The following is a 23,954-nucleotide window of genomic DNA, read 5'->3' as shown; positions in this document are numbered from 1 at the left end:
TTTTCTCTCTCGATATTTGCAGTGTTACATTTTTCTTGACTATTTCAGTTAATCTAATATTACATATAATTTTACAGCTACGCATAATTTTTCTACCATATGAAACCCATCTTGTGTACAAATCATTTTATTTGATTGTGTTCGCAATTATTAAGAAAATGAATATTAAAGAAACGAGGAGTTGCATAAAAATATTCTGTAAATAATTTAAATGACAATTTTCTCTTTGATTAAAATTACAAGTAATCTGTCATAGACATTGATTAAGATCAGTCATTTTAGCTTTATATAAATAATACTAGCCTTAATAATACTACATTTACTTTCAGCTTTGGTAAAATTGATATTTTTAATCAACACAAGAGTTTGCCAGTTACTAAGGTAAGCCAACTGGAGTAAGTCGAAGCGGGTTTAATAAAAAAAAAATCGATTCTGCGTGCCGGACGAAGAAGTTTCTCGTGATAAAAGTTTCAATTTCATTATGTTTCATAAATATGGCGGTAGAATAGTTATTACATAGTTACGGGGCTACGTCGTTAAAAACGCGAGGGCTTTTGATCTAACGTAGTTGTTGCTCACGCTTAATGGCACGACAATATTAAGTTGCACAAGGCTCTTCGAACTTTGCTTATGCGAAACAGCTGAGGAAAGGGAAAAAAGCAGCAGCCTGTAATCTCCAATGACGTTGTTAATGTTAATACGAAACTTCATCGGGTTTAACGTGCGAGCGCGTTCACGTTACTGCGTTACATGTTTGCATCTCCGCGCGCGAATTTAACGTGACGATGCCGCCGATTCGATCCTTCGCATCCTCCTCCATACCTCCGGGAACAATGTTGATAGTTAATAGTTGCAGTGCGCTTATCCGAGTAACACGCTACGTGGTGCGGCAACGAAGAGTATAATCGCGAAATTTATCGTAGCCGGACGCAATCGGACGACAAATCGATACGATTCATGGTGAAAACGATATTATTGAGATCCTCGTTACTCCCGATAGAATGGGATTTCAGTCCTTAATCTATAATTTTCAATAGCTGCATTCACGCCGCACAATGGACACTGCATTCAGACATCGTATTCCGGCCGATAAGCTCATTCATTGCGATTGATGTTTATCCACGGCTTTAGGACACGAAAGAAAAATAAAGAAACGAGGTAGGAAATGATAGCACGACGCAGAAAAATCCCTCGATGTCTTTAGTAATATCTAAATTGGTATTTATCTTATTTTCTCTGAAATCGACTTTTTAAGAGCATTAGCTTCTGAATTAAAAACTAAATAGAAAATCATTAAAAATAGTAATTGCAAACAAGATCCCCTAATCAACTTAAAGTAAATTTATATTAAAATATCGAAGATCAAAAAGCTATGACAGGAATATAAAAGAGTACGCTTAACTCTATGTTACTCGTGTGGGGTGTTAAATATATCCCTCACAAATCTATTAAATTTACAGAGTAAAACTTTTTCATCAATAAAATGCTGCACAAATTGTTTCACAATTTATTAAAGAAGAACTTTCACGCTGATTTTTATCCAGAATATTATCAACTTGCACTTGGTTACAAATCATCAAAGAGAACAATGAAAATTAAAATGTGAGTAATTACATTTAAAAAACCACGTGAAAAATGTAAGGTTAATTAAAAAATTATATAAAAAGTTTCCTAAGCAAAGTTTTCATTTTTGGGAACATACATATAGAACAATCGAACAACTATTGTGAAATCTACACCAAATATAACTTGCGCAACTAATGAATTTTCCATAATTTTCTAAAATACGTTTCGTACGACGCGTATAAATCAACGTGAGACAGATGAGATTCATTACGCTTTCTCAATGAATGGTTCGCAAAATGAACTAGGTCGCAATCGTTTGCTACCGTTTCGCATTCGACGGATTCGACCGGGCCACATCACTATTCCATTGTGTAACCGTCATAATCGTTAAATTAAATGATACGATTGGGAATGACGCTCCAGCCGGCCAGTGTAAGTGTGTGCCAAGAGTTCTTCCGGCGCGGATAATCTACCATTTACGTTTCCTATTCTGGATTCGTACATATCGACGAAACGAGTCTTTATACGTGCCGACATTGATGGAAAAGCTCCCTTGGTTCGTCAGACCAATCCCATTTTTGAGACTGATTTATATTAGACATAGAGATTTCAATTCTGCGCTTTATGCGATATAAATCAGAAGCTGCATTCCAGCCGCGAGAGTTGCAGGCTTTATCTGGTACACAAAATATCGCTTTGGAATTGATATCGGAAAATATAATTTATAGCCGTGCGATAGAACTTGCGACGCTTTGCGAACTCGCATTTTATATTTCTCTAAAAACTTGCCCATTTTTAGAATGTTTTCTGTGTACATTTCTTCTCTTGGTTTACGGTCTACATAAAGAATCACAAGATGCTCGTGTCTTAGCGGTATGTTTACGAGGACTGCTTTGAGAAATGCGGAGGTGTAACAAGAATAGTTTAACGGCGTATAAAGAGACCGTATCAAAATGAATATAAATATAAACAGAAGATAAAATGGAAAAGCACAGAATAACTCAAAGTCACTTTCATTTTTATATCCATTGTTTTTTCAACGCTATGTGTTTTTCATTATCATTATATTAATAAATTAATCTCGCATTATAATTTGTTTGCTTAGAAAATATAATGTAGAAATAAGAAATATTAAATTTCTCCGATACACAAAACATTTATAAAATCAGTTATTCGTCTTGTATCTTATTAATCGGTTTTTTTTAATTAAGAAAGGATCATGATCTTTGAAAGCTCGCATTATAATTAATTTTTGTAGTAAAAAGTAATTCGTAGATGTGTAAAGTAACGTTTTATCTTACTTTGAGGTTTGTAAATATAATGTAATATCAACGATTAACATTGATTTCATGTTCATAAGAAATTATACAATATTATTTCATTATTTCATCAAGAAAAAAATGTTTTATGAACCTGGAATTTCCTGATTCGTTCATGATTAAAAAGATCCTCGTTTATTTTTCTTTTATTTACGGAATAAATATTTTTCTTCCTTAGGCATGACGGAAATTACGGACGATTAACACATGCATCGCAGAAAGTCGGGTCAAGTTGGAATGCCACAAAGCTCGTAAAACTTCTTTTCTCTTTGTTAAAGAAACCATTTCAGCAATTCCGCCGCGCAACTCTTTTCACGCAAGCGTCATAAAATTATATTGTGTTATTGTTTGCGGTTTAAACTCGCGCCGACGACATGTGCAATAACTCGCAGATGCGACTGCGACCATGGTCGGGACCAGTCAAGCTCCCGAGTACGTAGTAAACTCGCCTTGATTCTGCACAATGTCGATATGAATGAATTTCTGCCATACGATGCACCACATTTGCCATTACCTTGTAGCCTTCGCATCTTGCGCGTTAAATTTGCGCATCAAGATGAATAATAAGAGAGCTTGCACCTGCCTGAGATTGTAATTAGCAAATGTAAAATTCATTGCATAATTTTCGCTCGGTGCCTGATACAAACGGAATACGTATCTTCGGGCACTTTTTAAAGAACATTTTTAGAAAGATATAGATTACATTAAAAGTATTAGCTTGCACAGGATTATGGATATTGAATCTCTTTGTAATTTAAATGTTGACTACAGCATTGAAGTTACTGCTCAGTAGTCACAAATCCAGTGATACATTTATGCGTTCTTGTGAAAAATGATAAATTTACTATAATATATATTTTTTTAATTTAACTCAATATAATTTAGCAATATTTATCGAGGAGAGGATTATTTTTATATACGTAGCGCCTTAACGCAATCGATCTTTCTTGCATAAAATTGTTTTAATTTGCAAACATATGCCGGAAATCCCTCAATGTCACATTCATATCGCGCAACATTCAACGATCGATATTCAGCAGACTAGGTGATTTTCCGGGAACATAATTTTAGACGTACCGTGCGCGAGTATTCAAATGCATTCTCGTAATGACGATTTTTTATTTGAAGGCCGACGTACCTTTGGTTCATGAAGATGGAAAGGTCGGTATTAACCTTTGGACATCGCGCTCTAAAGCAAAGTTACGCCGATAAGCTGCGAGCTGGGCCGCAGCCGTAAACGAGCGCCCACATCATCTTTGACGAATAACCAATCCGCGGAAGATGGATGTAAACGCGAACGTGGAACACACGTAAAACATGGACGTGGCTAAACGGTCGCAACAGCCTCGAGAAAAAGTCGATTGTTACGTCGTCTACCCAGTACGACGCAATCGCAGATTTGCATCTCCGTGAAAGCAGCCTCGCTTCCTGTATGCAGGCCAGTGTTCCCGCGACGCGGTGTCGAGCGAGGAAAAGTATTGTTTTAAACAAAATGAATATAGACGTTATTCATAAGATAGACGTTCTATTCTTCCCCGTGGGAGTATGTATTTTTTCGCTACGCTCCGGGAGCAGCGTTCGATCGGCTTCTTCACTCCTCATGACAGCCAGTATGGAAATGAAGCATTTTCACGTCTCGAAAGTGTTATATCGACGCGAATGTAACGGCTTGATATATTACCTTTATCGCGCGATCCCTTCGATTCTACGATACTTTCAATGCGGAAACATCGTTATCGAGCTACGTTGTAATAAACTTTAACCGTCGAAGCATATATAATGGAAAAGGGGACAGTCATCTTCCATTGTATGCTCTACTTCATTTTGTGTCATTAACATTTTCTCGCGAGAAAGAAGAGAATAAGATATACTATCGTTATCGATTACATTTGCAAAATTTTACCACCTGCGATGCTTCCTCGTATGATTTATGTATTCTAGTAAATAGAACCACAATTGTGCATATAAGATGAAATTTTACACGCCGGAACCATTTTTTTAATACAAAAATAATATCTACAATTGTGATGGTTTTAATTTTATAGCTTTTCTTGGATTAAATTGTGTCAAAAGATGCTCTTAGCAGCAGCTATGAATAATTCTATTGTTGTTGTGTGCTGTGCATATCATGCTAAATATTTTGTGTCATTTTCTCGCGAGAAAGAAGAGAATAAGATATACTCGGTATCGATTACATTTGCAAAATTTTACCACCTGCAATGCTTCTTCGTATGATTTATGTATTCTAGTAAATAGAACCACAATTATAAGATGAAATTTTACACGCCGGGACCATTTTTTTCAATATAAAAATAATGTCTACAATTGTGTTGGTTTTAATTTTATAGGTCCAGGTTCTAATCTTTACTGAGGTAATGTTTTCGAAATAAATTTACAATATGATATATTTAGACACTAACACTCTGTCATGGCTTTTAGTCCTTTGTTCCTTCAAAATTGTGTTAATCACATTTGAGCCCTACGAATTTTATTAATTTCAAATTTTATAGTTTTTAGATGAAATTGTGTTTAAAGATGCTTTTAGGCAGCAGCTATGAATAATTCTATTGTTGTTGCGTGCCGTGCACATCATGCCAAACGGTTTTCGCAAGTTTCAAGCTCAATCGTATACACACGTATATACATAATATACCTTGATTTTCGAGTTACAGCTCGAAAAGTTCTCCCGCGTTTCGTATATATTCCGCACCTCGAGTTTTATATATACATTGCTTTGTATTATTACATTACTGCGACAGCCATCTGAGCAACAGAGTAACTTCGTGAGATACATATTAAGCCCAATCTCACGTTTCATCCGCAGCGTCAGTTACCGCGTATAAAGCTCTTCGCAGAGTTTCTGTAAGATGAGCGGTAGTTGGTCCCTTCATCCGGCCAGACTTCACCCATGCAAGTTAGACAGAGAAAGAGAGAAAGAGAGTTTCACTTTGACAAATTAACAATGAGCCCTTCGCCCAAACTTGCTCTTGCCAGACTTCGTGGCTCGCAAGAAGCGTTAATGTTTTTAGATTTCGTCACAGATGAATAGAACTCGCATCGGCGAGAAATCGTGTGTACATATGTAATGTTTTAACATTTTGAATTTAAAGATTTGATCTGATAGAAATGGATTTTATACAATGTAAAGTATCTATAGAAAACATGTCCTAAAATAAAAATGAGTAGGTTTATTTACGTAAAGGATGGCGTGGAATTTTCCTGCCAAAAACCACAAAGTGAAATTCCTCTGCTAATGCATAAATATAATTGTAAAACCACAAGAGCAGCGCCTTATTAAGAAACGCATTTTCCATGGTCATAATCTAAAACCGAACTTTGAAACAAAGAGCAAGCAAGGAATTTTCTCTGACTGCTGCTGTTTGTAGAGAGTTTTCGAGGGAAGCTTTGAAATTCCGCGGCACATGTGAAAACTTATGCGGATTTAAATGTTATATGAAATTTTCAGCGTCGCGTGTTTTTGTACGCGAGACAAACGACTAACGGGATTAAGTTTATATCAAAAGCTCGAGACGTATGTCGCTGCGGAATACTTGCGCGTCTTATTGTTAGTCTTTACCGTCCAAATGTAATATCTTTCATTGCGTCCGCGTTGCGCGCGATAGACACACGCCTGTCGCAGGAATACGCGCCTCAATACTTAGAACGCTCTTCAGCTGCTCCGCGAGAGGTTATTAAATCTCCTTATCCCAGTCCTCTCCGTCTCTCCATTTTCCGCGGCGAATATTAAGTAATAACGGATACCTAATTAGCCGATGGCGGCTTTCATCCAACTTATCTCTTTCCGCGCCTTACTATTACGATACACCGGAGGTACGCCCGGCGCGTTCCCCGCTTCCACCGCGACGATAGACCAGAGAGCGGAGCTTTTGAGAAAGCCCCGGGAATTAGGTCGGCGAATGAAAACAAGAATAAAGAGTTTGTCTTCCGTCACTATCTCTGGTTACAAATACCTTGCTTCTCTTGCGGTAATAAATAAAAATCGCGGTACATAACGTTTTGTTCTAGTCACGTAAAACGAAGAAATAATCTCGACATGTGTTTTACTCGTACCTCACAACTTTGTAGAGCATACTTTTTTATGTAGATATTCCTTTTAGACACACATACAAACGAGTTATTTATGCAATAGACAGAAATATAGTGATAATTAAATAACGCTATTATATTTCGCGATACTTCTTATCTTTACTCGATGTACTTTTAACGGCAATAAATGTGCGTACACGCATGTACGAATTTATCAAGTCAATCGAAATGAAAGTTCTCTGTTTGCAGCGTTACCGAATAGTCAGAATTGCGATTGTTAAACGCCTGGCGGAAGTGCAATTGCCGATGTTGAGCTTTGTGATGTGAGCCAGCGGGATTAAAGCACGTTATCTCGCAGCAGGAGAAGCGTTCAAAGAAAATAATTTTAGTTCGTAAGCACTTCTAACATTGTAAATTCGGGCATATAGCTTTGTGCCGGCCAATGAAACCATGCGAATTTTTACGCCCGAGAAGCGTGGAATTTCTGCGAAATGAAAGACGGACGTGCGAACTTAATGCGTGGATTTTATTAGCCATTTTATCGGTTCAGTTTATGGCGGTTGTTTCGAAAGATCGATTAAATCCGAATCGGAAAAAAATCACAGGATAATAAAAACTCTTTTTAATCACATACAGTTACGATCCATAAAATGTTTCAGATCAATATCGGCATTTACCTTTATTACTATCGAGATGATCAAGACGAATATCACTTTGTTAAGTTTTAAATACAAAATATGAAATGTAACAGCGAAATTGAGGGAATAATGTAATATTGTATGAAATGCTTTTCAAATAAAATTTCTGTTAAAATTTACTCGAAAATGATAAAAATTAAACTATATATATAGTAAGATACATTGAAATATTGAATATATTTATAAGTTTTCATAAATTAAATGTTATATTATTTAACTACACTATATTTTTAAGTTTAAATAAGAGCTTAACATAATTTATAAGTTGCTTAATTATTTTGGATTTAAGAGTTATCGAGAAAAGAACTGATAGAAAAATCAATAAGACCATGTACGTATTCCTTTTATTAAATGTCCTGTGTAATTTTACTTTTAAATTAATACTTATTAAAATATTATAAAAATATTTACGTAAATGTAGTAAATGTTGCACAAAGTAAAGATATTTTTTCATATACAAATAAATGTTATTTCGTGATCCGATTATATTGAGATCTCGTGTTTGTAGTAATGAAAATTTTAGATCTGTCAAATCACGTGATTATTATAATTGTAATTTATGTAATTATTACAATATAAATGCGCGATCAGTGATAATTATTGACAAATTTATTTACTTTCATATTGGACATAAATTGTATAAAAATAAAACGAAATGCAATTAAACAATCACAGTAAATTAAACTTTTGTGAGCTGCACGCATCTGATACGCGGAATGAAAAGCCTATTGCTTCTTTGAAATAATGTTCCACTTTGATGTTGGTAATTTATTTGTAAATTTGCTACCATCATTTTTAGTGAGTGTGAACATGGTACAAAGTAACTTTTGTATTTTTGCACGAATTTATAATATTATCATAACTGAATTGATAAGTCGCCATTTTCGTTTCATCATTTACGATCAATACGGAAAATAAATGTAAAATATTATATCGACAAATTATAAACAGTTTACGTAAATAACTAATTAGTTTTAATAATACCAAAATAATGTCTTTAAATTAATTTGAGATAGACTATACTTAACGAAATTTTAATTTAAGATGTAATTTAGCTAAAAAATTATAAAAGTCTAACAACGATTGAAAAAATTAGAGTCTCCTAATCAAACCTATTCTAAGAAAAACCGATCTTGAATTGCACGAAAAAACAATAGAGAAGAAAATTGCTGCAGTTCTACAGATATTTGTATTTGAAATCTGATAACATTGCAATTACGAGGGAGTATTTACGTTGTATATTTGCGAAGAGGAAGATGGAGGGGGAGAGAGAGAGAGAGAGAGAGAGAGGGAGAGAGAGAGAGAGAGAGAAAAGGAGATTAGATCGCTGCTCGGTAAAACGCTGAAACTCGGAAAGCGCGACGCGCGATGACGTTCTGACCAGAGAGAATTCGCGAAAAGAGCAAGGTGCGACGCAGAGGCAACCCGGAAGCCACGTCAAGCCGAGGCAGGATCAAAGGACTCGAAAATCACGTGGTGGGCTGGTCGATGGCACGGGCTGAAATGGGAAAATCGCAGAAAATACCGAGGTTTCTTCTAACACCCGTGCGCGACAGACGACAGAAACGCCAAAAAATGAAAGAAACGTCCCGGGAAAGGTGGCCTGCTTTGCCGAGTACGTTTCAGCGAGCAACTTCATCCTTATATGTTTCCTAAGTGGCAGAAAGTCAGTTCGTTACAGAATCGAATTTTTCAGTCCGAGATCGTTCTTATATAGAAACTTCGATCAGCGGGAAAACGATACTGCGAGAAAGTGTAGTCGAGCAAATAGGTCACCGCTATATTTCCGTGTAGGGCAACCTTACTCTTACTGCAATATTGAACGCTCGTGGATGCTCTTCTGTTAAATTGACTATCAAAGGTATTAAATTATAAGAGAGAATTGATTATTCTTAAATCGCTTGCGACGTATCGCTGACATTTTTCTTCTAACTTTTACATTATCACGTAGACGATAAGAGGAGCGAACTTTTATGTCTCACATTATCTGCTTTTATACTATTTAACTTGTTCCCATAATTCGACTTTATCGTATTCCATTTGTCACATGTACAGTCGTGGTCTGAAAAGCTGTCCGACGTTTTACGATAAATTTCGGAAATAAAATCTATCATGCGAGAGATTATAGCTTTTGCTCACTGATATGTGCAGTGACGCATTGTTAGAGAAAACGGAATGGTATGCGCTAATGTCTATGCATTGATACATACGAATATTCCGAAAACTTATCTTAAAACGTCGGACAGCCTTTCTGACCACGACCGTACATATACACAAAAGCTTCTTAATAACCGATACAACATTACAATAAATTATCCGGCGATTTTATGAGCGCATTCTAAGGCTGACTAAGCACGGTTGCATTAATCAGCGTGAAGGAAATGAGAATGAATTTTGCACGAGCGCCTAAGTATCTGGTCTAGGATGTGGTTGAATTTAGTATAACTCAAGACCAGAGGATCGGTGCCGTTAAAACGCCCTGGCAAGGGAACTCGCATGGACGTGTGGTATGAATGTTTCCCCGGGATACCTGAAATTTTTCCTGGATCCTGTTATTAGATACAGCTATGTAGGCATTGGTATGTACAGATACCTATGCACTGTACATGCTTTATACGCTTACTATTAGCGAGAACATGCGCCAATATGTGTGGTTACCCTAAATTCCACCCAAACCGCTAAACTGGTCGCAAGATAAAAAATTGCATACGGCATTCGGCTACTGCAAATAAATATTCTTTCTTTCTTTTTTTTCCCCATGTTCACTTAATGTCCCAATTTTTCCGATGGTAGATTTTTCATTCAAATGCAGGATATTTAAATATGCGAAATATCAAAGCTAATGTTACTTGAAATCGAACATTATGCGTTACGTCGATCGATTATACTCCTTTAAATATTGAAACATGCTCTTGCTTTTTAATTTTGTCAGGACGTAACCACGGCTTAATGTTTCTAAATTAATGTTTCGCGAACTCAAGAAATTTAAGAACTCGTGTATATAGTTCGACATTTTAATTAATTAAAATTAACGACTTATCGATTTCTATTTTCAACAACGACTTAATATTGATAAATTAATGTTTCGCACACTCAAGAAATTCAAGGAATATGGACTCGTGTATGGCACGACATTTTAATTAATTAAAATCAATGCTTCATCGATCCCTATCCTTTTTTTTTTATTACTCTTCTATTTCAATCTACATTTCGATGAGTTATCACTGCGTGCATGTGACTGTTCATTTAGAACGCATTTTTGCTGCTTATCCACGCGGGAATATCTGGTGTTTATTAATTCACCCCGTGTGCAAATTGATTCGTAAGCGTTACGGATGTGCGATCCGATGTATCGGAAAACGAGCGATAAGTGCGGCGAGCGGGTGGCTGGCACAGAGGCGGAACGTGAAATTAGTTACGTCGACGATATATTTCGGTTCGCGTACTCTGACCCAGTTCGGCGATGCGCGCGGTCGACTCGTCATTACCGTAGTCTGGAGGATGGCCAAAATATCCCGGCGCGATTCGAGACACTCGGAAAACGGGCGCGTAACGCTACGGGCTGCCGATACCCGTTATCTCGACTTTTGCACGTGCACGGCGCATACGACGGGGTTGCTAGACGCGATCGAAGCGATCGGCCGCGCGAGACACTTTCGCGCCACCGTGATATATTCGTAACGCCTCTCCCGTGCGTACCCGAATTACAATCGCCGTTGTAAATATCGACGTTTCCGCAGAAACGTTACAGGTCGATTCGTTAGATTGCGGCCGAGCATAATCTGCGTCGGACCGCGATTGGGGTCTGCGCGAGAGGCTGCCGATGGGGTAACTTGTTAACGAAGTGGCCAATGTCCATCGGGAACCGAAATGCGCGTGCCTGCGCTTTGTGCATTTCGATATCGCTGACGAAATTCGCGACCGATTCTGGCTCTCGCGAGAAGACGTCCGCCGTGCAGTTAAATGAAAAACAAGCGAAAGTTGCAAGTTATTCGTGAATTTTCGGAACTTAAACATTTTCAGCTTTTCAGAGTGAAAACTTAATTTTTTTTTGCGAGGAGAATCGAATAAATTTTCACGGCATAAAAGCGAGACAATTGGAATGGCCTTAATAGCCGCGCCTTTTCAGTTGCAATTTCTTCGGCAAGAACGTTATTCTTCAACGGATATAAGATGTTTCTTCGCGTAAATGTGCTTTCTATTTTGTATTTATAGCTGTAAAATACACGCATATTCCGTTATTTTAAATGTCGCGATCCTTTTATGGGAACACGCTCTTCAATCTCGGCGGCGCCGAGGGGAAACAATACTTAGGACGCGATAAAAGGGATCAGTCGTTTCTCGATTAAACGTCCTTCCTAGATTTATGAGCTTGCAGATATGTGCGTTTCGATTTTCGAGCCGTAGCAAGCTCGTTCATAGACTGTTCAGTTATCCGTTTGCCATTGTATAACGATACATATGTCGCAATTTGTTCGAAATAACAAATCTGTGGGCAATGTGACGGTAGAGCAAAATTTGTGTGCGTGCGCGCGCGCGTGCATGTGTGTGTGTGTGTGTGTGTGTGCGAGAAAGAGAGAGAGAGAGAGAGAGAGGGGGGGGGGATTTGACACGTATAGCAGAGCATAATTTTGGCCATATATCGAAAAGTTCACGCGATTGCGACTTCTTCTTTCATATTCCGTCGGTAAAAATATAGTCGAATCCCGAACAAATCGCGTACTGTTAACTAAAGTACCATCTCGTTTTATGCGCTCGCTACGTGCGACCGACCAAAAATGTCGGCTGTTTGCTACTTTCTTGAGAATTTTCGTTTAAGTTGAGACAATATTCTCGTAAAAATGTGCGCCCTACTTCCAAACTGCTGTTTGCTTTTCCCGTGTCTGCTTTTCCTCCCTTTCTGATTGTCTCTCCGACCTTTCGACCGCGAACGGACCGGACTTTCGTTTTTCGATTTGCTATCGTTTCCTTCTCTCTCTCTCTCTCTCTCTATCTTCTTTCTGCTCTGCCAAGTGTCGGGACCCTTTATAATTGACAGTGCCCTAATGATGTCCACCACGTCAAATCCTAATCACTCGTGCACGGACGTGCGAAAGGACGGATGGCCCGGAGTAATTTTAGTGCGTCGTAAATTCCACGTTACGGTTAGCTGAAAGGAAATCCCGATATCGATCTTGAAATACGACTATTGTTACGGCGCAGCATAAGGCACAGATTGCGTATCTGCAATACATTAGATTCTGCCGCGTTCTGCAAAGACGGTGTTGTTCGGAACAATCGTTTTGGGAGGGCGTGATTAAGCGTCTCATGAATTAGCGGAACACCATATTTTAAAGAAACTTACAGAACAATAAAATAAGCAAAGCCAATTCTACTTAATATTTTTGAGAGCGACAAATTAGCAACTAGTTCTTGCATCATTGTTATTACAATTCTATTGCTTCATATACAATATTGTTTCGCTAACTTAATCTTCTTTTAGCAGAACTTACAAAGCAACAAATTATTTTTCTTTGAAAACTGTTTAGTAACAAATGAACAACAAATAAAAATATTCATTAAAATTGGTTCGGTTTATACTCTTCCTGATTTCTAAGACGTTGTAATTGAGTTTATTATTGAATCCATAATGCACGCAGAAAGTAAAAGTCGCATGTATGATGAAATCAATTTTATACTACTGCATTTTAACTACTGCCGCACCGGCAATCTGTGCCGCATATTACCCCGTTTATATTTGTACAAAAATATATTAATATATAATTTTTTATAATGTAGGAAGGAATGCGCGAGCGTTTTCGACGTTTGTAAACTTTCGACGTTTGTGTAATGTATTTTCATTATGATAATTAAAACATAAAAAAACGTTTGCTCAACTGGCAGTACTATTTCATAATAAGCGCTCTTGCAAATTATTATTTAATGCATCATTCGCAATATCATAATTCAAGCTTTATACTTTCTGCACAGTTAAAATCCTAAACTTTAGAAGTACATTGTTGCGAAACGAATAATTTTCATTAAACGAAACTCCTACACAGTTCCAGAAAGTGCAAAATGACTGTGCAAAACGTCTGACTGCGGAATACACGACGCGTCCATGTGTGTGTGTGAAACGTCCACCTCAGGCATAGTTTTTCATCAGGCACTATTTACGCGGTTGGTAAATGATAAATCGCCGCAGGGCTGCTGCGAGCCTCTCGGCGAATGTTCGACAATCGATGTAACTTTGCGCAGCAGAATTTCGATTATTGCGGCTTTATCGGATGGAAAAATCGTGTTGCGCTTTGGATGAGGGATTTAACGAAATGTTTCGCAACAGCCAATTTGTTTCAGCTGTTTCCATTTATTCGATATAAATGTTTCGTCCACATTTATCGCATTTTCTACAACGCATACATGTCGTTAAATAGTTGTACCATTATGAGTTACAATTTAAAACAAAGCTCTTTATTATGTATATTCGCGAGAAATAAAATTAATTTAATTTGGCGAGATTTTGTGGTTACAGAACAAATTGTCTACATGTAAACTTCCATTCTTTCTTTTATCCTTCCTTCTGCTATTTCCTTATTGGAATTCACAATAATATATAATTATATATAATTGTGTATGCACCTTTGTATCCACATAATTGATTTTTGCAATAAAATATGCGCCATCATTTAGAAATTAAATATAATTAATTTCTTTTACTGTTTATGAGTTCTTTGCTAAAAAGTCATATAGTAGAATGATTCTACAAAGTAATAAATGAAGTCCCATTATCTTTAAAGATACGTTCACGCGTTTGGAGATGAAGGTTATATCTATCCCTTCTGTTTCTCATCCTAAATTTGCCAGGAGTGATGAATGGATACCTAAGTAGAACCGGGAGAAAATGTTCAGGGAAACTCCTGACCCTTAAGGGACAAAGAACGTGCGTTAGAGGCGACAGCTTAAGCCAACGACCGCGTGAATACTCTATTAGATAAAATTATTGCCTCCGTTCAACCGTGTTTATCGTAAAATTATGCGTAATAAATAACAAATAAATGAAAATCCATCGCTAATTTGAATTCGTTAATTTTAAAAGATAACATTTATTCAGCTGTATTATTGATCGAGCAATATATCCATGTCCAAATAATATCCAAAATATCAACAAGTTGTATGCACGCGAGTTATTATACGCACGTTATTTGCGATTGTGAAGAAGAAAACGCAATCTTTTGTGTTTACATAAATATATTTTGGTTATCCAGATGCCCGAGATTTTATTGTAATAGACGATACGCTTAAATTTTATATTCGATTATGCAAGACTTCAGTCGCGGAGAATTATTCTTCTGGATATCATAGCAATAGCTTCGAAAGTCAGGATTTTCATGAGAAGGCAGTACTCGCGCGAGAGCAAACGAAATGTCGAGTAAGCATGAGGATTGACGTAGGTATTGATCTAATCAGAAACGTTCTCGCATTCTAGGCCCCGGGTCACGGATGCTTCTTACGGGAAGGAAGCCTTTGGTATTGAAATTCGGAAGGGTTCCAAGATTGCCTCTCGAAAAAGCAGCCGGAAATCGCTTTATAGGCAGACAGTGATATATAGCATCCATTTTCGTGTGTTATATTATCGGTTTATCGCGGGATTCGCCGATTGTCATTTCGCGTTAGCTGGAAATATATTGCGGATTACGGATTGAACTTGAGGATCGGCTAATAAATCGGTTAATCAGTCAAATAAGAGGTTTGGTACTTCACGTGCGCGCGATTATAAGCGGAGCTTTGGGTTCGGATTCGTCGAAAGAAAAGATGCATCGATAGTTGCGAATAGCAGATCGGAGGATCTCATAGCAGATCGATACTCTTTAGACGTCTAAGTAAACGTCATCGATACCCACTCATTATATTCTCCAGTTGCGATGTATCAATTTGGCGTCCTACCATTAAACTGTAATCTGAACTTGATCAATCATCCACGCTGCAGGCTAAGCCCAGGAAATGAACTTGCCAGATCGCAGATTTTGTGAGAAAGGAATGTCCCTAGGGATCGATGAGGTGTTCCCCGCCCCGATCTAAATTCCCGTCCGGCGACTGCTGTTACATTTATAAATGGAAGCGAGAAACTCCGGAATTTATGTAATCCACGGTTTCCGACTTTCGTTGCGAATTATATTATAAAGTTGCTAATCAGAATATGATAAGTTACTTTTACACACAATTACAGTGATTACACATCACTATCTTTTTTTAATGTGATTATGTGCGAAGATTCTTTGTCAAAGAGAACGAATGAAATTCACGTGAAAAAGAGTCGGGTGCGTGACATCGGGATCAAAAGATAGATCAATCGTAGCTTGAATCGACTTTAGGGGCAAAAGGCACGTACGCCACTCACGTTTCTGAGTGTTTTAGAGAAAATCGCTTATGTTTCATAAATCTTGCCACGCCGAAACGCTCAGCTCGCAGTTTGCGCCGTACAAGGGTCCTTCGAGGAAAGTTGAAGATTGCGGGGAAGCGTGAGAATTGTGTGAATTTCGCTCGTTACGCGTTATGATTGTTCCTTTACTTACGCCAACGTCGGTGGTACGTTTAATTAAGTCGCTTAGAGCGCAGCAGAAAACGTGATGCTATATATTTCTATGCAATTGCAATAATTAGGACAGTGCTAGAAAGCTCTCTTGTTAATGTAACTTCAAAGGAGACTGTAAGAGCCTAAAAAATAGCACGTATAAAGCACTGCGGTATCATCGAGCATATAGAAAAGTAAGATAGGTAAGAGTCCTTCTTATTTGATATTATCAAAAATTTAATAAACTCACACGGTTGTAGAAATCACTAAGCGAGATGTGGATACCGATTTATCAATCTTAAAGATTATTATTAATATAAATAATCATATCTCAATTCTAATACTTTTATACATTCAACTAAAAGATTTGCTTCCTGTGCTTTCGATTGAATAGCATGTAGATAGTGACATGTCTCGAAGTTTCCTCGGTCCGCAGCTCGGATATGTCTGATTTATGTATAAAGTTTTGGATCAGCGGTGTTTTTGCGGGTGTTGTACATTAGTTCGTTTTTACATCCCGCGAAAATCGATACTACTGTCACATTCTCGTCCGTCATCAAGGGCGTGGTGAGGATTGCGTTTCGAAAGCGCGGGGAGAAAACGAATATCAAACCTGTAACAATCTAGTAACAACCCACTTTCTCGCAATTAAGAGTAATAGCACTGCACTACCGTCCGAACGCATAGAGGGCGACCACGGAGCCAATATTAAGACGTAATGATACTATAAGTTATGATACAGGAGAACGTTCGACCTATATACCGTGCAATCGCCTAGTTAGAATCCCCAAACTTCGGCGGGAGATAACCAGTTAAGCCCGCGAGATAAAATAATAATATGAACCCGGGAGCTCAACGTTGTAAAATGCCTAGGAGCATCTCGCGAAATGCCGCGAAATGCCGCCGCGCCAGCTAACGTGGCAGTTATAAACGACTAAGTTGCATAGCCTTGGCCATACAATTAATTATACAGTCGCGAACAAAATGACTGTGACAAAGTCACGGTGGTAGATTTGAATTTAAATTTAAGTGTATTTTTAACTGGGCTCTTTCTACTCATATTTTCGAAGAAATAATCTTCGGCGTTCTAGCGAAATTAGATGCACGGGGGAAATACCTTTTCCCATGCATCTAATTGCACAGCATAAAATCGTCTTTCGCACAGTAGCGTTCGACGGTTTAATTTCACAAAATGATCGATGCAGGAAAATATTACGAGTACAAGCAGAGAATTTTCTCTTAAAATTTATCCTGAAAATCGCGTGATCGTGGGACGACATGGCGTCTCGGAGAATTTTATGCGAGTTTTTTTGAAATTTTACCATACATTTTACTAGTAAAGTGTGTACCAAGTATAATTACTAGTACAATGTATGGTAAAATTTCAAAAAACTCTCATAAAGTTCGTCGAAATGCAGTCTTGTCCCACGATTACGTGATTTTCAGGGTAAATTTTAGGAAAAAATTCTCTCCGTGTACTATAAATACGCGGGTAATAAGTATCGGTTTGTCGATAAGGTCAAACAGTCAAAACCCTCATTAATCTGTATTCTCAAGTATACATATAAGTAGGTGATCGAATATTGATGCGATTGAATACTGAATATTGATGTTTGATGACTGTTATAGAAATAGCTTTGAAACTTTGCGTAAATTCAATGTTGTATTTTTGACTTCCGAAAGAACATTCCCCTAACAGCGCGAGGCAATCACTCTCGCAATATTTCAAGCCTGGAAAGTGGCGGGTCGCTTTTAGGCGTCGCAATTATATGGAATTTCGTCGAGAGAGTAATCGCCGGAGGTACCAAGAGTTAAAGGGGTCCATCTGACGGGCAGCAGCACCGTAGTTAACGCGCGTCTGTTCAGCTTCCAAAACGATGTCTCACGGGAATCGATACGCGGTCGTAACACCCAGCGACCATCGTCAAAGGCATCGCATTTTGGAGGGCAAAGGGAAACCGCTGTAACCAGCAGGTCGGCCACGGCCGGAGGGGACCGTTCGCCAGATACGTCCATTGTTTTCTCGTACCAGCGTTAAAAATAGTACATAACCGTCCCTACGTGAATTTCCCTATTCACAATAGGAGACAATATGGAGAAGGAAGACAGAAGAGAGGGTGGAAGAGAAAGAGATAGAGGAAGTGACTGAGAGACAGAGAGAGAGCGGCTTCTATATCTTCGCCGCCGACTCGTACACCTGTTGATGGACGTTCCGCCTACAGGATCAAAGAGATTCCATTGCCGTTGCCGAAATAGGCTCCTGGGAGGACTTTCAACGATGCCCCCGTCGAATGGTAAGGCGGCGTGTACTCTTCTCAAAAGCTAGCCGCGTTACTTGAAAATTCGAGCAACTGAGAAATCTCGTTAGCGCTCGACGATGTAGATGCCTCGCAGAACGCTGACGAAATAACATCTCGGGATTTAAATATCAGAGGGTCTCGGTGATGTCGACACGATTCCCGGGGTGTCTGAATTTTGGATTGGATTGCTCAGGACATGTCGAGTTTTCGCTGCGACTGCGCTAAGTGGATTACAATGCGCTTTGGGGGATTAGAATTTCCAACTTAATTACAAATAAAACACGAAATGGCATTTATTCTAGTTTGCGGCTCATCCCGACGTTCCCCGTGTTAAATAAAAAGTCTTCGTGCCAGAAACACTATTCTTGTAATGATTAAATAGTCTGGTAAAATTTGTACAAAGTGAAACTTATACATTGGATTGTATTACCTTTCGATTCTCACCTAGAATACTTTACATAACATTAAGCATTTCTTTTGCTCTCGATGATCTAACAGTATACGAAATGTGCCAAGAAAGTTTCCCGAAATTGAAATTGCCGCTTCTTTTTGGCAAATATAATTCCAAGAGTAGTGGTTAAAGTCGTTCAAACGCATTTTGAAATAAAACCATCTATATTCTGTTGTTTTCTTTCTTCTGACAAAATATTGTCTCGCGAGAAGAGATATAAACCCGATAGAGTCTTTATTGAGTCCGCACGTGGACACGCGAAATAAAAGAAGCGAGAGGCGAGATGTAAGGTCAAGCAATCACTCGCGATAACCGTTCACAGACATTTTCATTTTGACGATACAGACGAAGAAGTTTTATAATAGGCCAGATTGAGAGAGGAAAGAGAGGATTGACGGGAATTAACGGCGGCCAGACCGTTCATTGTATGATCGCTTGGCGCCATGTTTCCTCTAATTGATTTCTTACTTGGCGACGGAACTTTTCGATTGGACTTCCGGAGAATTTCGTGAGAGTACGACGGAATTCGAACGTTTAACTGTTCACAAATTGTCAAAGTAAAGTTCTGAATATTTCATCTTTTTTACAACTTCACCCTATTACGGAATGGAACTTTGGCCATTGCTTTGGCATTGTTTATAATACAGGCTTTAGCAGCACTTCAATTTTTTGCAAACGATTATTTTAGATAAGGCTGTAAATAATTTTGCGATATACCATGGTTATAAACGTATTAGTTATAAGTAACACAATTATCAAGTGTTTATTAGTTATAAGTAACACAATTATCAAGTGTAGTCATTCAAAGGATACATCGAAAGTAATTACGCTCAATGAGGGTTTCCTTTGTTAAAGCGTTATAATTTCGGTTTGCAATATGGCACGCGCAAACGTCAATTTTCATTATCCAGCGTCATTACATTTTGCTTCCAACTTCATATACAATAACTAAACAGTGTCACTATATTATGAATAACAGAGTAAATTTCATTGTACGTAAAGTCCTAAATGTAATTTATTTCGACTATAAGTTCGTTCATGAATGTCCGAATGTGTCGGACGCGGATCCATAATCGAATATTCGACGTCCGAGTTAACCACGAGGCATAACAGATTTTTCGTAAGATGTAGAGTATATTAGGTAATTCTTGCTTAATACGCAGGGGTTAATTGAACATTCCGAAGCTACGATACCATAAAGTTCTCGACGCGCAAACCTGTAAGCCATCAGTCACGGATTAGACGAGACTGAAATCTAACACCGGCTAATACCACCCTGGCGATCTCTGACAACGTGACTGAATTTCAGTGCGATTTCCGGGTCACGCAAGTGTTACTACGACTATCGCATGCATAGGCATGCGAATAGTTTGATAGTTTTTCGGATTAATGTAGACATGAACAATGTTGAATCCGAATATAAATATCGAGTATGTGAAAAAAAAACAGTTGTTGAAAAGTCTATTCACGCTTTTCGGGTTTTAGAATGCAAAATAATAAAATGATTCTTCGTGGGAAAACCGTGTGAGATAAGCACGTTTGTGTGTGCAACTAAAAAATATCAGCAAAGGAATCTCATCTAATCTCTCCTCCCTTTAACCGTCTCTCCCTCGCTATGCCATTTAATGGAGTTCAATAATTTTGTTAATCGTTTCATTAAAATGTCAATTAATTTAAATAACTCTCCGACAGATATTAAAATATATTTCCAGCGTGAAAGGAGCGGAAGTTGCTCACTGCTTCTTCCTTGAGAAATCAGTTAAAAGTTCCTCAGCAGTCTTTTCCCGGGGGGATTTTTCTATATCGAACCTTACCCATACTTCAGTAATCAATCGTACTTAGCATCTCTCTACCGACCTAAATGGGGTCGGAATTATAAGTCCGGGATAAAATCGTACTATTCGAATTTTCCTCATCGTTCCTGCTTCTCTTCGCAGTTATCTTCATTTTCACCCGACCGTCCTCATCTCTATTTTGCGCAGGAAAGTGGTTTTATTAGTGATGTAAAGCTGACGGAAAAACAGACGGCGTATAATCGTACTCGGGCTAAGAGAAATCGGCTCGGTCCATTAATCCGGGAATAACATAATATTAAATCATGTTATGCCCTCTTGGGGTATTAAATTAAGGATGAGTAGTTACGCGCGTATTCGCGGCGAATACGGCAGGTAATATGGAAGTGAATTTCACACTTCATCAAGGCGGCTTGAGAACATACCTTTCATGGGGCCATCATAAGTAACGACGGCACTCGACATCAGCGTCATTAACTTTCATTCCTACATGATTAACATGTCTGAGAAACATATACGCAAATACTTGGATGAAAATAAAGTAGCGGCCGCGTTCCGCCCATATTTTGGCCGTGCCACGGGATTTCTGTGTCGGGACGGAGATTGATGAGAGGATATAAATACCGGCGAAGCGTATTATTGCGCGAGTGCGAGAATGCTGTCGCGGAATGGTTTTATGTGCGGAACTATTCGATCACCTTCGTAGCCGTATTCCACAATATAAATCAACGAAATGAGACCGCGGCGGGAGGTGAGGCCTGATCGATACGCGCAAATGAAGACCGTGTCGTTAAAACGAGGTAAAAAAGGGAAAAAAAGGAGGGAACAGTTTCGCCCTGCGTTTTCGGATATTCTTCGTATTTCGCTCTTCCATCACCGCGTAAAAGGGAACCGGCGGCTCCGATTACACAAACGTTTACCGAAACTCCAATTACATGCATATGCAAAGATATGCGATTACAAAGTGCAAGAGGAATTCGAATGTGGGTCCCTGAAAAGCGACAAGAGGCGTACGGTTATAGACAAAACGTCAAATTGTGGTCGCGTAGAAGTGCTGGCGTGAACACGCTATTTGCTTTGTTCACCGCGGTGCGCTGTTAAGAATAAAGCTGCCGAGACAAAAAAGGACTTTTATGCAGTTTACTTTTGTAAATTGCATGTATTATTACATCGCATTGTGTTCAACTATATTATATTAACTATATTATATGGGAGATCCGGGTTCAAACTCTGGCTGAGGTAACATTTTTCGCAATAATTTAAAATATGAAATATTTAGACACTAATACCCTGTCACAACTTTTAGTCCTGTATTCCCTTAAATTTATATTATATGCATTAATGTGTAATACTAAATTATTTATAAGTTTATAAGTTACGTCCATACATATATTGACATTTTATATTTTGAAATGGCTAGTTAATTAAATAATCGTTCTTTATCAAAGTAGAATTGAAATTGTATAAAATTGTAATGCTACGATAGCTCAAAGAACTTTTTCGAGAAAATTATTTAAAGAACGTGATTGCACAAGCAGTCATAAATACATAAATCGTTAAATCTTATCCTCCAATTAGTCTATACATTTATATTTCTACTGACAAATATATTTATGAAATAAACACGATTAAAATATGTGAAATTAAATGTACAACGGTAAAATTAATTAATTAAAAAGAATAGTTACGCACGGCCTAATTACTAAACTAATTTCTTAAGAAATTATAATATTATATTAAGATAGTACTCGGCAAATCGAGTGTATACGTAAAAGAATGAAGTGATTCTTACATTATACAGCGTCATTTTCAACGACAATTTTCTTAGAAAGAGGTTCATCTTTGCTCAATGTCAAACTTTTAAACTTTAGAAAGTACTGCAACCCACCGAGCTTACTCGCCATTTCACTTCTCTAAAATCTCGAGTTTCTGGACACGACTGACAGAAACATTGCCGCCATTACGCGGAGGTGCGGCGCAACTCCCAAGGTGCACCGTACGTGCACGTGAATCCACGCGGGGTCCTCTTTTTCGTTCCAAAAAGTTTAAACGCGGTTACATGTCGTTTCTCAGGACGCGAGCGACGCGAACATTTGTTTTTCCATTTCCGGAGCCTGTGCCTCCGCCGGACCGTATATCGTCCGTGTGCGGTTGAAACCACGAAGAACCAATAAGAAAGGTCTAGCAAGTGGAATTTACGGACATCGAGGAGAAGAAGTCCTGTTCCGCTCCGAGGAGTTCCGCTCGCTAAAGAGAACGGTGTGTCTTTCGCGCGTTTATGGAAACGACGAAATTGAAGTTACGAGTGCGTAATCTCATCGCGCTTCTTAAAATTGCTGCATCGCGACAACCGCGTAAAACCGCTGTAAAACTCGGATACCTGTTTCTCGCGCTGCACAACGCAGCACTATCGGGGCTGAAGCTGTGAAGGTCCACGAGGGAAAACTTTTCACCGCACCGCGTATTCTCATCGCATTTATTAAAGCTATCATTTGCGTTATGCTCGGTTAAGTTCTCTCTTATTTCCTCGGTTCGTAATAAATCTGAATGAAACAGTCTTATACATAAGTGCGGATCAAGACTGATATAGAGAATATTACAAATTATTGTGCCATCTCCGTGCGTTTGTCGTCTCCTTATTTAGATTCCTCAGAAAACGAGTCAATCTTAATTTTATTTCTTTTTCTCTTCTTTTGTTGAACGAATCTACCGTTGGTTTTTTCAGTTCTCTGAATATAAGAGAATAAAATAGTCCGTATGCAATAAATGCGTATTCGCGCATTTTTTCGACAGGGCAAAGCAACTGCGTAATCGAATGGACGATTTCTCGATTACTCTTAACGACGTCCGCACACATAAAACTCGTTGATGCGCAGTGAGAATATGTGTATCATGCAACGTGATGCTTGTAGAGCAATTATTGGCACTGCATTAATCGCAGGCAAATAATTCGCGAGGTTTCAACGTATAACGGCATTATGCATTCCATTGCAGGGTACACACGAACGGCGACCAATGGCTCGCCATACGCCGACTCTATCTACTTAACAACCGAACTTGGATAATATCCGATTAATGGAGTAATAAATGGAAATTTCACTATACCAGAGCGGCCTTTTCGTTTTTATTAACACCGTACGTCTATATTTCCTATTTAATTAAATCCCTTAATTAATCTAAAACTAGTCCATTTGGTTCAAATTCTCACAGCGAGTTTAATGGATCGACG

General features: G+C 38.3%; 1 protein-coding gene across 3 annotated transcripts in view; it reads left to right on the top strand.

Moving 5' to 3' along the window:
• Positions 1 to 23,954, top strand: part of LOC105565511 (tyramine/octopamine receptor-like) — a 107,761-nt gene that overhangs the window by 41,339 nt on the left and 42,468 nt on the right. Inside the window, exon 3 of one of the 3 annotated variants that reach the window (XM_012018769.1) lies at positions 3,064 to 3,092. The exons of the other annotated variants lie outside the window; for them this stretch is intronic. Within the exon in view, the coding sequence (XP_011874159.1) occupies positions 3,064 to 3,069 (6 nt within the window). The 3' untranslated portion in view covers positions 3,070 to 3,092. Of the gene's footprint in view, positions 1 to 3,063; positions 3,093 to 23,954 lie in introns of those variants that run through there. 3 annotated transcript variants of the gene reach the window in all.

This window comes from Vollenhovia emeryi, unplaced genomic scaffold (assembly GCF_000949405.1).
Source record: "Vollenhovia emeryi isolate VEMERY1.0 unplaced genomic scaffold, V.emery_V1.0 DF939151.1, whole genome shotgun sequence".
Classification (NCBI taxonomy): Eukaryota; Metazoa; Arthropoda; class Insecta; order Hymenoptera; family Formicidae; genus Vollenhovia; species Vollenhovia emeryi.
This window is presented reverse-complemented; position numbering and strand designations above follow the sequence as displayed.